The 13,630-nt window shown below is 48.2% G+C and overlaps 1 protein-coding gene and 1 long non-coding RNA gene across 2 annotated transcripts; one reads left to right on the top strand and one right to left on the bottom strand.

Moving 5' to 3' along the window:
• Positions 1 to 259: 259 nt before the first annotated feature.
• On the bottom strand, positions 260 to 6,020 carry EDN2 (endothelin 2). Its single transcript, XM_065041396.1, has 5 exons — positions 5,801 to 6,020; positions 5,320 to 5,464; positions 4,071 to 4,190; positions 3,137 to 3,241; positions 260 to 2,375 (listed from the first exon to the last, which is right to left on the bottom strand). Exons 1-5 carry the CDS (start codon positions 5,862 to 5,864, stop codon positions 2,264 to 2,266), a joined length of 546 nt encoding a protein of 181 aa, XP_064897468.1. The 5' UTR covers positions 5,865 to 6,020; the 3' UTR covers positions 260 to 2,263.
• On the top strand, positions 2,375 to 13,613 carry LOC110364112 (uncharacterized). Its single transcript, XR_010468127.1, has 3 exons — positions 2,375 to 3,291; positions 9,025 to 11,088; positions 13,432 to 13,613. It is a non-coding gene; the product is annotated as an uncharacterized LOC110364112 (long non-coding RNA).
• Positions 13,614 to 13,630: the final 17 nt, after the last annotated feature.

Here is a 13,630-nt window from a genome sequence, read left to right as displayed (position 1 = left end):
TTTGGGGATTATTTCATATCTGTGTTCCCATAGACATCTAGAAAGGAACAAGGTATTTATTTTAAGTTAAGGAATGTTGAAGTCAGCTAGATGGGTTCGCTTTGAACAGAAATTTGCTCAGGACTGTTCACAAGGCTGCGTGGCCTCCCCATTCCCACCCGGCTTCGCAGTCCCACTCACTTCCTCAGTGCCCTCGGCCACTGGGGTTTCTTCCCCTTCATCGACACCCACCCAGCCACCAAATAAGAAAGAAAATATATTGACTTTTGTCATTATTTATTACAAATTAAATTTTGCAAATTGCTATCAAAAAAAAATCAATAGGTTTAAATAAATATACAGATTTCAGTATGCTACATATGGCATTGTGCAACAAGTCACTTAAAGATAAGACATTATATACACAGGGAGATATACATAGTACTTTACAGCAGTAGTTTTACTTTAAATTAACAGGCTCACATTAAATCATGTGCAAAGTTTCCTTTGGAACAAACCCTTTCAGGATTTTTGGTTTTAGAATGACTCAAACCTTCAGAATGTCAAATATAAAACAAGTTTCTCTGCAGCTTTGGGGACCAAATGATTAGTTTGCTGTTTCATTTATGATACAATCAATTGGTCTCATTTTTTCTCTCTCTAGGACTTAAAGCAGAATCAAGGAAGTATTTTGTATGTCCAATGGGACTACACTTGCAACAGCCACAGATTTTGGTCCACCACCAACTTCAAGCAGCCCTTATTAAAGGCTCCTGTGTAATACTGGATTGGGCAGCAAGAGGGACCCAGCAGTGGTTCCAAGAGAGCAATTATTTATCTGCACAAACCAGATGACAGCTGCAGCCACAATTTATAATAGAAGTTAATCTGCCCAGGCAAACAAAAGTGTATTTGTGATACAACTCCGGAGCCTCGCGATGGTGTTTGCCTACAAGATTGGTTTCTAGGTCCTGGGCTCAGTGTTTTCTCCAAATTATTCCTTCCCTCCTGTTGGTCCAGGCCCAGGGAAGCAGCCACCATTCTAGCATGGGTTTAAAGCCAAGCTTTTCTTCTAAAGCTGTGCAGACAGCACTGTGCTCTCTTTGTGACCCTTTTCTCCACACCCATTCCACCTGGCTGCCCCTTGCCTAATGCATTCTCTATTAAGGTTACACTCCTCATAGTGACGCACTATCCATATACTGGTCATTTATTGACTATAGATCCCAACTCAGAGACCTGATCTAAGCAAAGCGGCAAGCAAGCCTTTGTGAGCTATTTCCCCACCACCCATCTCCTCTGCCTCTCACTTCTCCTTTCAGGCAGAGTTGAAAGCAAGCTGGGCTATTAGGCCAAGAGCTGGAAGCACTCTACCCCACCAAGGGGATGTCCAAGGAGATGAGACAGATCCCCAGCACTGAACTCATCCAGACTAGCAGCTTGGATTTGCCTCGGACCCTGCGGGGTCCCTCCTGGGGGTACATGGGGCTGTGTGCAGGGGGTCCTGCAGAAATACAGCTCCAGTTTGTGTCCCTCTGTGCTGCGCCTGATGGCTGGTCATGCTTGGATTTGATGCAAGCTCCAGTGTCAGCAAGCTCTCCTCCACCTAAACAAGAGCCCTTTGGCAAGTTTCTCAGCCAAAGAGGGCCACTGACTACCCAGTTGGCTTTCAGGCTTCTAGATGGTTATATATATATATATTTTTTAATCAAAACTGGGAGCTGTTTTACCATGGGATATGCACATCGCACTGTCTGACACGTAAGATAAAGAAGTGCAAAGGTGGGCTCACACTGGAGGCATTTTATCCCCCATTTGCAATGACCAGCCAAACCACCTCTGAACGGGGCCAGGCTGGAACCACTCTCAAACACAGCCCACAAGCAGAGGAGACCGGGCCAGCAACACGGGCTCAGTGCTGCCAGGTCCAGAACTGCTCAGAACCATCTGCTTTGTCAGCAATTCAGCCACCCAGCGCAGGCTGCCCCTCTGCCTAGGACTCCAGTGCAGAGTTAAGCTCGTACTCCTCCGGCAAGACCCTTGCCTGATCCAAAAAGGCACAATTCAGCTCCACGACACATCTATGACTGTATATAGAGACCATTTTCCCTTTACAACAGCCTCTGGAGTGCATGCAGTACTGGTTCACGCAACAGGAGCATGGAGACTTGACTTCTTCCCCTTCCACTCACGGCCTTTCCTTCAGCTCTAACTACCGACAGCGGAGTTAGTGGCACCCACAGGACTCCAGATTCTTCTGCTGAGCTTGGTATGCACCTGCTTCTTATCTCTTCTTCTTCCAGATGTTTTTCTTCCAAGGCAAAACTGTTGGCTGTGCGCTCCTCCAAGAACGGTGCTGACGCTTGCTGAACCGCAGACTCGAGATGGCGAGATCCCTGTGAACAGAAGAGACATGACATTCATTCTCCAGTCCATTTTCCTACTGCTCAGCAACAGCCTATATTATGCTATTTATCTACCCCCATCAAGGTTTATTTTGAGGCAGATGGGGGACAGACGAAGGGGAATTTCTATCTGCAGCTGTATTAAGCCATGGCAGAGATCCATCCTGCTAAATATCCCTTTGGCCAGTGGCAGAGTAGTCAAGGAGTCCTGCAGCAGGACATGAACCAAGTGATGCTTCCCAGATCTGCCTTTCACAAAGTGTTCCCATTGCATCCGATTTAACTGCCACCAGTAGACCAACCCTCCTTCAATTCACAGACTCCCTCTAACTCATTTACACTCCTGGAGTCCACGGTTTCTTCCAGCAGTGAGTTTCACAACCCATGGATGTGATGTGAGAAAACCTACTGCCTTTGGTCCAAAGTTGCTGTCCAATCTATCACTTTCCTACATGACGCTGTGCCTCTCCTCCTTGTACATCACCCATTTGCCTGTCCCATATCAGAGGAACTTCCAACTCTTATCAAGAATTGCACTTTATGTCGTATTCTTCTAGTTTTGGAAGAACACAAGCAACCCTGTTTCCCTCCACAGTTAAGCCTTCAAATCGACAAACAGCAGAAATGGTCAAGTCTACTCATTTAAAGGGAGACAAGAGGGGGAAGTCAGGTCAAATCCCCAAAACTGCAGTCTGGGTTGACAACCACAGTTTTGGGGGACATTCAGAGCAGGTTCGAGTGGCAATGCTCACCTGAGAGCTCTCAGCAGGTCATGATGGGAAGGCTTCTTGTCACCATTCTGCAGAGACTTCACCGATGCTCCAGAGCTCACTGGGAGCTTCAGACTCAGGAGGTACCTAATGGACAAGAGGAGATGCGTGAAGCACTGACATCCAACCATGCTATGGTAAGTTCCAGGGGAAGCGTCGCTCTAACTTCACCAGTGACAGGCTAAGACAGCTGAACATGTGTTTCTGAAGGGTTAATTGCAGCTATTTGAGAGCTATTCATAGCTCACTTTTACTCTTCTGCCAGATCTCACTCTATTCACAGTCATATTTAATGATTGGGGCTTAATAAAGAGAGCTGCCTAAAGAATCATAGAATAGTTTGGGTGGGAGGGGCCTTCCCAGCCCCCCCCAGTGCCCCCCTGCCATGACAGGGACATCTTCACCAGCTCAGGGTGCTCAGAGCCCCGTCCAGCCTGGCCTGGGGTGTCTCAGGGATGGTTCATCTACCACCTCTCTGGGTACCTGGGCCAGGCTCTCACCACCCTCACTGTGAAAAACTTGAGTCACAGCTCCCAGCAGTCCTGCTCCCCTGAGCCATGCGGGAGACACTGGTGTCCCAAAGCTTCACACCCTCTGCTTGTCCCTCTCCCAGCTCCTCCCTTCCCATCAGCACACCCAGCACTTCTCAGCCTCCTGCCAGCAGGAGGGATGGAGGTAACATTGCTTCATATCAGTCAGTAAAAAGACTTTTGTACAACAAAAACACCCTAGTGACACTTGGCCAGGGACTCTTGGGAGGGGTATGAAAGCCACTAGACAAGTTCCAGCTGTTTGCAAAGAGCTGTGCAGCCATCCCCAGGGAGTCTGTAGAGTTACTCCAGCTCCTAAGCTTTACCCGTCTGCTTGCACCCTCACCAAGCAGCCCCCATGGACACCCCAGGACCCCCCGACTTACCCAGGCTTGGCCTGGCAGAAGGTGGCACAGACGCTGTCCCTGGAGTGCGAGCACTCGCACCTGCCGAGCGACCTCTTGCGCCGCTTTGGCGGGCTTCCCAAGCCATAGGGAGCGGTGTGTCTGTTCAAAACAAAAGAAATCAGCTATGCAACCAACTTTTTATTAGCCAACAGGTTTATAACACGGTGCTGGGAGGCAGCCAAGCCAGCGCCACAGTAAAAAAAAAAAGACTCATCTATAGACATAAGGTGAAAAGGTCACTGATATGTGTAAGCTTTAAACGCCAGCTGCTTTCCCACCTACTTTTTTCCCCACCCTACCCCTCCCAGGGAGATTGCTGTGCCAGTGTGTGCTGGGGTGCAAGTGGAATTTTCTCTCCTTGCAGCAGCCCAGGTGCCCGTGCAAGGGTCGCCGCGTGGGCTGGGAGTTCACCTGTGTGGCAAAGCACAGGAGGAGCGTGGCCGCCCCACTCCACCAGCCACCGGTCTCTCAGGCACAAAGATGTCAGGGCTTTCCTCCTCCCCACCACGGGTTTTAACACACAGGACATAGCACAAATCAAGATGTCTTGGGGCCATAACAGGTTCTTCTGATCACAGCATGCTTTCAGAGCTGTTAGCGCATTCTCGCTCCATCTTTGATCACAATCTACTCTCCCAGAGGGTTTAGAATTGGCAGTGACTGCAACTATTTTCCGAGCAAGTAGTGAGTTGTAATTGCACGTTAGCAAGCGTGATTATAACCACACCTGAGTACATGTGTTTTGCTACAGTGCGATGGCCATTGGTCTGAAACTGCTCAGAAAACTGCTTTAGCATTCTTGAGGGCAGGACTTGGCAACCACAGAACTCCAGTGCCAATCCACCACGGTCTCATTAACAATACTGGCAGTCAGGGTTACAGTTTGCAAGTGGCTGAAGTAACTTTCTGACTTGCAGCTATAACATCTCAGTGTTGCTTTTGGCTTGCAGAGGTACAAATCTCAGAAAAAGATGAACCCATGATAAAGCAGCGCCCTGTTCTTTCACCCCCCTCCCCTGCGGGTTATACTGAAACTCCCGAGCAGAAGCACAGCTTGTCTCTTTCTAGATGGACTCACAGTGCTCTCCGGAGCAGGTGCTGCAAGAACCTCACAGGACCGGGATCCTTTCTCACCTTCCTCTAACCCAACCCCACGCTCCATCAGAAAGGGCAGTCACCCATCAGCAGATCCACCCCTCACCCCACCAAAAGCTGCGTTCACACTCACCCAGGTGTGTTGACCCAGATGATATCCAGATGACAGAAGTAAATGCATTCCTTATCCAGCCAGCTGTTGCAGGAGCATCGTTTGGTCCTGGGGTGCGTGGTGCTGGCTGCGGCCAGCTGGGACTCCAGCGAAGGGCGACCCATACCTGTGGAAGGAGGAAGGGATGAGTTGCAGGCTCAGTGCAGAGCACTGGAGTGCCTGTCGGTATGTCACCTGTGCAATCACACCTCTGGTGAGGATTACAGTGATTTCAATATGCAGGCAGTTTTACAGGAGGTGCAGCCTTGCTAATTAGGCTGCAGGCTCATAAAGGATTGCAGAACCCCAGCAGCTTCAGAGGTGGCCCCTAGAGCAGTGTCCCCACACCCAGCCTTCAGGCAGACCCCGGGCACCCCATTCCCCCAGCTGAGGAGGTGCAGAGGGGTCCCCCTGCCAGGGCAGCACCCCGGGGCGCCGAGCCCCCCTCCAGCCCGGGGCTCACCATCTTCCAGGAGGGCACAGAGAGCGAGGAGCAGCAGCAGGACGCCGGCGGGGTGACTGTGCATGGCTGTAGGGCTGGGACGGCTGGAGGGAAGTTGAGGCGTCTTGGTTTTAAGGTTTTGGCTATTTTTCCTTCCTTTCTTTTCTCCCTTCTCCCGCTGCTCCTCCGTGTGCTGCTTCAGCCGGAGCCGCCGCGATGCGTCTGGAGCCGGCGGGCGCCTGGCAGGTGCTTTATAGCCCCGGCGTTGCCGCGTCACGGCCCCGCTCCGCCCCGCCGCGTGGAGCGGCCGCGGGGAAACAACCGGGCGCGGGCACGCGTGGGGGCGGCGGCGGCACCTGGCGGGGCGGCCCCCCGGGTAGACCTTCCTCCCCTCGCCCCCCGCGGGCAAAACCCACCCCCCAAAGCGGTCCCAGCCCCGGCGCTCCGCGCGAAACACGCGTGGGGAAGGGAAGGGTGGAGTGGGGATGGGGATGGTGAGGGGAGAAAGTGGCCGGGAGGCGGTGGATACGGCGTGGGGAGGGTCGTGTGGAGGGGACCATGTGCACGCTGCTCTGAAGCATGGGGGTTGTAGCCCGTGGATGGGCACGAGTGGGGGCTGCTCGGCCCCCGGGGCAGCAGGTGGAGGCGGGAGGTAGTTTGCAGGCGCTGCCGGCAGATGGAGCGGGAGGGGTTCATGAGCGGGGCAATTAGGGGTGAATTAGGGGCACATGAGGAAGAGTGTGGCCAGCGGGTCGAGGGAGGTTGTCCTGGTGAGGCTGCATCTGCAGTTCTGGGTCCAGTTCTGAGCTCCCCAGTTTAAGAAGGACAAGGAATTACTGGAGAGAGTCCAGGGGGGGACACAGAGATGCTGAGGGGTCTGGAGCATCTTTGTGATGAGGAGACACAGAGAGCTGGGGCTGTTCATCCCCTGGATGTTGGAAACTGCACCGTGCCAAGTTAGTTTACAGGTTAAATTTGCTTCGGGATATTTCTTGTGTGTTTAATTCTGACCATGGGCAAAAATGGCTGGGAAGACACCAGACTACTGCACTTGCCTTTCTCAAGAAGTTTTTTAAAGGCTTCTTAGGAAAGGGAGTGTGGTTTTTATTTGTTTCCAATGAATAGATTAGGCTTTTATTGCACTGTTGTCATAAACAGATGCAAGACGATGGCAACAATAGTGAATCGGTGTGGGGTCTTGTGCAAAGTGAAACATATGAGGTGTGGAAAGAGAAATAGGAAAAAGTGCAAATAGCCAGAATGTGGAAAACTGCTTTTGTTTGAGCAATAGCTTCTGCTCACAGCATCTCTGGAAGTAAAATGGGTTGTGATTGCATTCCCATAAGCAATGACAAGAGGTTTTAACATCCACACAGATCAAGCGGCGGCGTGAATCCCTCTCTATTGATGCAAAATGCATGTGGAAGATGTGCACGGGGAAAACCCACAGTGGGATCAATGAATATGCTCGGGGGAAGCTATTGCTCTGTTCACCGAACAGCTCTGACTATGGTGGCACATGAGAGCACAGATACTGTCAATAGTTCCATTCGCTGTGCGGGGATGAAGTGAGGGGGCACAGGAGGCCCAAGCAGACGAAAAGTGTACATAGGGGAATGCAGCTCAAATTAGAGGGTGGAGGACATGCAGACAGGCAAAATCAGGAATAGTGAAAATATTATTTTAAAATAGAAAGAAAATAAAGATATAACTGATAAAATAGTTTCAGTGTGATAGGCAAACAAGCAGAGGGAAGTTTTTAACCTTTATACCAATGCAACAACCATTCTAAAGAAAACAGGGAAATACAATAGCAGCATTACCTGTAACAGCCCATATTCCAGCTGTGCCAAGTTCCAGAGTTATGTCAGAGCTCGGATACTATGTGACATTCCAGATGCCAGTTCAATGATATAATGAGTCTCCCTTGGCTCCAGCTCCTGCAATCCTCATCCTGGTCACTGCGGGGTGAAAGGAGATATCCTCGACGTGGGGAAGGTAACGCACCCTGGGTACCCACACACAGGGAAGGCTGGGGGGTAAATTACATCATTTTACATGAAGTACGAGGCAGAGCAATAGTAATATGGCTTCTCAGGGTTCATTTACTGAAGGGATCAGCAGAGCACTTTGTTACATGAAGACCTAATGCCTGCAGGAAGGAAGAGGAGCCTCAAGTTAACGTGAGGTTTTGGATATCTGGGTTCAAGCTGTTTCCTTTACCAGACTCCTTTTGTGGCCACAGCTTTGTCACTCAGCTTACACTCCCAACGAGCACCTGAAGCTACACGCAGCTGTCTGTAAAGGTTTCTTATGGTGAGTCTGGAAGACAAATGCCCAGGTATCTGCTTGGTATCTGCCTCTAATGCCAGGTGCAAAAACACCTTTACAAATCTGACCTTTCATCCGAGATTTCGCACTTGTTTTTTTTCATTTCTCATAAATCCCAAGAGATTTACACTGTCGCAGAAAATGGAACAAATGTTACACCCTCTTGTTCATATATGCCTACTGAATGGAGTTTGAACTACTTTTTTTCACCAGGAAATACCCTACTGTGTTGAGCAGGCACAAACCTGACTAGCACATGTATGGATGTTTGGCACCAGTGTTTTGAAGATCGTGAAGGATGTGGGGCTGTGGACAAAAGCCTCTGTTTGCTGCAGGGATGTAGGAACCCTGCAGAGAACCGGTGGGGTTGGGATTGCACTGCCCAGGGCTGCTTTGAGCCAACCTTGCTCTGAGGGCTCAACCCAGAGCTACAAAATGACTTTTCAAAGAGTAATTTGCCTTTAGGCTTGCAAAGAACACCCAGACATAGGCTGAGACAGCTGTCTCAGCAACCATCCCCATAGAGTATTACTCTGGTATCTAACCATGGTGATTTCAAGTGTAGCCACTTACTTTAGGCTGGATGTTCAATCCCCCATCCTACTATGTTTCAACTGGGACTGGGAGAGGTGGTTCTCCTTGACCTTCTAGACACATAGAAGCTCCGCTGCTCCTGCAACTGTCCCCATTCCCCCTATAAAGAGCAGGTGGCACCGCTTCCCAGGACCAACCCTCCTGGCTTTATCACCACGTTAAAATCACTAAGAAAAACAACAGGCTGGAGTGCAGGGATGGGTCCGAGCTACACAAACAACAGCTTCCAAAGAAGGAACAAAGGCGTACACAGGGTCCTAAATGCCAAAGATGGGCTTTGCCTCCTGTAGTTATTTTTTCCCTTTTGTTTCTGATTGTAGGAATACATTGTTTGCTTCATTGTGAAGAGTTCCAGGCAGACATGACGAAAGTGACAAAACAGCTCAAGAAAAGAGACGTCCCGTGCAGCATTCATGAAATGCGCTGTTTGGAAGCAAAGAACGGGCAAACAGGAAAGCGCTTTAACCATTGAGACGACGGGATCCCAGCATGTTCTTGGCACCGGCGTGAACAATGGGGTGATGTCACGAGCCAGAATTCCCCACGGTGGGTGGAAGCCCAGCAACTCATCATAATTCTTGTCCTGGGACATTAGCGAAATTTTTCCACAGTTGATCATCTCCTACTGAGTCTCTGTTAGGAACTATAAGGAAGAGACATTGTCAAGTGAAGCTTCCTTTGGGAGATTCGTCGCCCCCCACCTCCCCACCCCCCCAGAGCAGCACATCAGTTGTTATAGATCATTGTTTTCTGCTGACTCCGAGGAATTTCAGTGGTGGTGCCGAGCACAGGGCTGCCTGAAGAACATATTCCATATTGTGAAGGGCACACACAAGGGTCTGGGTACTTGCAAGAGCAAAGGGGCGGGAGATCCCTAGAGCCTTGGGCAGACACTGTTGGTGTGGAGCGTTGTCCTTGCTGTTCCAAAGGTGCTGAGAATGGCGAGGAGCTTAGGAGACATGTTCTTGCATGAACAGTTGTGTTTGGAGAATTTCAATTGAGCTTAACGCTACTAAATGATTTGAGCAATATGGGGGCAACCTCTGGGTCCCAGACTCTCTTATTTTGGCTTAAAGTCAGTTCTGCGGAGAGCACCCCAAGCTGACATGCAGCAGCCAGGTATATTCTGAAGCAGCTCTTGAATTCTCCTTTAGCTCCCTTGTTTTGACAGGGACTGGTCCCATGAAACGACTGGCATAGCCTGGCAATCCTCACAGGTTGTGATGGCTTTTGGTCATTATTGGGTTATTACTGCAAATCCAGGCTGCTCTCACCTTCCAGGATCTGCTCTGCAAGACCTCGCTCAGCCTCTCTGCAGGGCACACCAGCTCGGGGCTCCCACTTGTGTTTGATTGCATGCAGGTTCCTGTCAGTAAGATGAGTAGTGGGACTTCTTGGCTGATTACTCTTTAAACAGCAAAAAGGACTTTAATGAGTCTAAGCCAGTCAAGAAATGGCAGCTCTAAAGAAAAGAAGCACTAAGACATGCATTGTTTGTGTGGTTTACTGATATAGATTTGTCCCCGTTCTATGTTTGTCTGTGGTTTGCGTTATCAGTGCCTGAATATACCATGAAGGGTTGTTTACTCTGGTTCCAGCTTCCAGATCTTTGTGTGTTTTCCCCATTCGAGGAGGTCCCAGAGGAACCAGTGTCCCTGGCACACATGGAGAGGTGGCCTGGCCCAGAGCGTTCGGGGAAAAAGGACTTGAGTGTCTCAGGGACCTTTGAAATGTGTTGAGCTGTTTGTAGTCGAAGGTGGTTATCATTCTCTTACGTAAGTGTCATTAATTTTATAGCAAAGTAACTAATCCTTTAGTAAAATAAGAGCAGGTAGCAGGGCCAAGATTTGCCTTTAGGACACCAGTTCAAATTAAATCCAGGAAGGCACTAGCCAGACTGGGGGTGTTCTGAATATATGGATGTGTGATCAGCTTTGGAAGGGACATTCAACTTCATGCATCAAGGCTCTGCTATTGTATTGTGTTAGACCTGGATGAGACGCCCAGCAGGAGCAGGCCATACCTGATCCTTTATGGCAAGACTTGTCCACTGTCCTCTTCAGCATCTTCTGCTGGTTACGGCCACAGGCCTGATTTAGTCTGATTTTACAGCTGTTATTTTAAAGTCATAACCAATGTGCTCCCAATGCCACCCGTCGACACTGCTGCGGGAGCTCTGGTAGAGGGGCATGGGCAAAAACTTGCAATGCTCCCACACCAAGAGATTTGCTGAATATTTTCAGCACCACCCATTCTTTCTTTTAAAAATATAAGGGCTCTAAAGGCTGTGAACTCATCCTGTTCTTTCCTCACTACTTGGGAAGCCAAGCCTGTTCATCCCTTTTTGTGGATGGAAAAGTTGCACCAAAGGGAACCATTTGCAGGTAAGAAAGTGGGGGTTTTTTTAATAAACTGAAGGATAATTAGAGATCTGTCCTGTGCGCCTGTCTGATTACACACTTTCTGTGCCCAAAGGGCAAGAAAGAAAAGCGCAGTGTGTGTTTAGACAGCCCCATGGAGACATTCCTTGTACGTTGGGTGTTCATTGGAACACTTTAATATGGATGTCTGCGTTTACTCCACCCTGATGGTTGAACTCCTTCAGCTTTCCAGAATGATGAGTGACCTGGAATTTATAATTACAATAGGTGTAATGCAATTAATCACCACCTCGGAGCTGTCTTCTATTGCTAACTGCTTTATGATACCAATCCTCTGCAGCAAGTGCATGAGAACAGCTTGTGTAACACAAGGATTTCCAGCTGAGACAAGTTCGGTGGGGTTCCTACCACCCGGGCAGGCGCGAATACCCTTGCTGCAACAGCTGCTTTCTGCAAATGCCAAGGTGTTCCAGATTGCAGACACAGCAACATTTGGTATCCAGTTCAGATAACAGCAGATGATCTTCAGGTTCCCTATAAGCGACTACTTCCTATTTGGCCAGCAGCTTATGCCCATTCCAGATCTTTCTAGGTCGTTATTTTGGGGGAGATAGGTGGGGTAAGCACTGGGGTAAGTAAGCTGTGAAGACCGGTCAGAGACAGAAATTCATACAGAGAATAAGGCAGAAGTTAAATACAGTTTGAAGAAATCCAAGGAAAACAAAGAATATGCAGGTGTATGCCCTTTAAACCTCAGCACATGTACATGTGGTTAATTATTAATTATTGATATGGTTTATTGATGTATTGATGTATTGATTTGTGCCACCTGGAGGACAGATCCCAATGTGCAAATCCATGACAGTATCTGAAGAGTTTAGGAAGGTTTCCCAATCAGAAGAGCAGATGCTGGAACACTGAGAATATTAAATTCCTCCCCAGATTATGGGTAGAGTAAAAAGTGAAGTCCAGAGCTTTTGTATCAGTTTGTTACATTCAGTAAAGTTATTTCAGCTCTCAATCTTGCAGAATGATTGAATTGATTGCCTTGTCTTTACTCAGGGCCTCAAAATTGTAATGGAATAAAAAGTCTCCTGGCAAATCAGATTTGCAACTTTTAAAAACATCTTGTTTTTACAAGAAATTAGAAATACTTGATTTGAAAAAAAAAAAAAAATAAATAGCCAAAACATTTCCAGCAACCCAAGAAGGTCATAATTTCCATGCAGCTCTATTTGCAATTTTGGTAGGAGATGAGAGACTCGAGGCTGCAGAAGCAGATCATTTAGGGAAGGAAACAACGAAAGTTTTACAAGAAAGTTTAATTAAAGTAGGAGTAATTAGGTGCTGAGGAATCACAACACAAACTTGGCAAGAGATCAGTCTGTGCTAACCGGGTCTTTTTGCTGTATGTCTCTGCCCTTGGACAGATGTAACCATAATTTCGGTTACTAGTTAACCAGCTTTGCCATGAAATTGGGCTGGTTTATACTATAACTATTGGTATGTGACTGCAGGTCCAGAGGAATCAGAGCAACCAGATTTTCTGCTTCACTAGAAATTGTACAGTTTTATATTCCAACATAAAATGATATAAAACTATTAGGAATTTCATATCAAAAGATAAACTCATAAGCAATATTATCTCATGTCACATAAATGTATTATTCTGAGCAAACATTTGCAATCGTTTGGTCTCTTAAAAAGGATTTTGGTATATTAAAGCAGAGATTTCACTTTGAAAAGTAAATTTTAACAGAATAGTAAAATAATCCATTCAAAAACTGTGGACATGAGATACTGCAAATTCATAACGATGCTTAATTTTGTTAGCTTTGCTGCGAATTTGTTGGTTTCAGCACAACCAGTGTATTTGTAAAGGATGTTTAACAAGCTAGTTGTGTTTGGAATTCACCAGGAGTAGTTGTATTTCTAATATTCACTTTGTCTCAATTTCTCAATATAAAGATGGTGGAGAAGAGAAGAGAGGAGATCTTGTCCTTTTCCTTGCATGCTGGTTTTACCTGTTTATCCTGGAAGCTCCTGGGCCGTCTGTGATGGTTTGAGCTCCCCAAGCCCAGCTCAGAGCCCAGGTCTCCACCGGGAGCTGCTGAGCAGGAGCACGGTGTGGCCATCGAGTGCTTTTGCTCTGAAGGCCACATGTTAGTTATGTCTGACATGTCTTAGATGCCACAAACCATCTCCTTTGTTATTGGAGATAATAGAAACTCCAGGAGACAACAAGGCAGACGTGTAGTGGAGAAGGTGAGAGGACGCGGCTGCCCCAGAGCTGTTGCTATTAATATCTCAGGGATTCCTCAAAAATAACCTCTGTGGTGTTTACAGGGCGGTTTTCTCTTCCATAAATCACGTGGAGATGCGCATTCCTCCTGCTCAGCATCGCCTGCACATCTTGGGGTCTCGGAAGAGCTCAGTCTGGGGAAGAGAAGGTTTCATGGTGCATGAGGAAGGACACCCAAAAACCTTCTTAGCCACCCCCAGGCGGACTTCTCTCCCAACACCACCACGCCGCCAGCTGGGAGCA

The sequence above is a fragment of the Columba livia genome, chromosome 26 (assembly GCF_036013475.1).
Source record: "Columba livia isolate bColLiv1 breed racing homer chromosome 26, bColLiv1.pat.W.v2, whole genome shotgun sequence".
In the NCBI taxonomy this organism is placed as follows: Eukaryota; Metazoa; Chordata; class Aves; order Columbiformes; family Columbidae; genus Columba; species Columba livia.
Note: the sequence above shows the minus strand (reverse complement) of the source record. Positions and strands in the feature narration are given on the sequence as shown.

Excerpts from the sequence above, each read along its gene's own strand:
- EDN2 (XM_065041396.1), bottom strand. The coding sequence starts at position 5,864 with ATGCACAGTCACCCCGCCGGCGTCCTGCTGCTGCTCCTCGCTCTCTGT. Across the intron at positions 5,465-5,800 it reads CTGTGCCCTCCTGGAAGATG|GTATGGGTCGCCCTTCGCTG; the intron begins GTGAGCCCCGGG and ends CTCCTTCCACAG. Across the intron at positions 2,376-3,136 it reads GACCTGCTGAGAGCTCTCAG|GGATCTCGCCATCTCGAGTC; the intron begins GTGAGCATTGCC and ends TTCTGTTCACAG.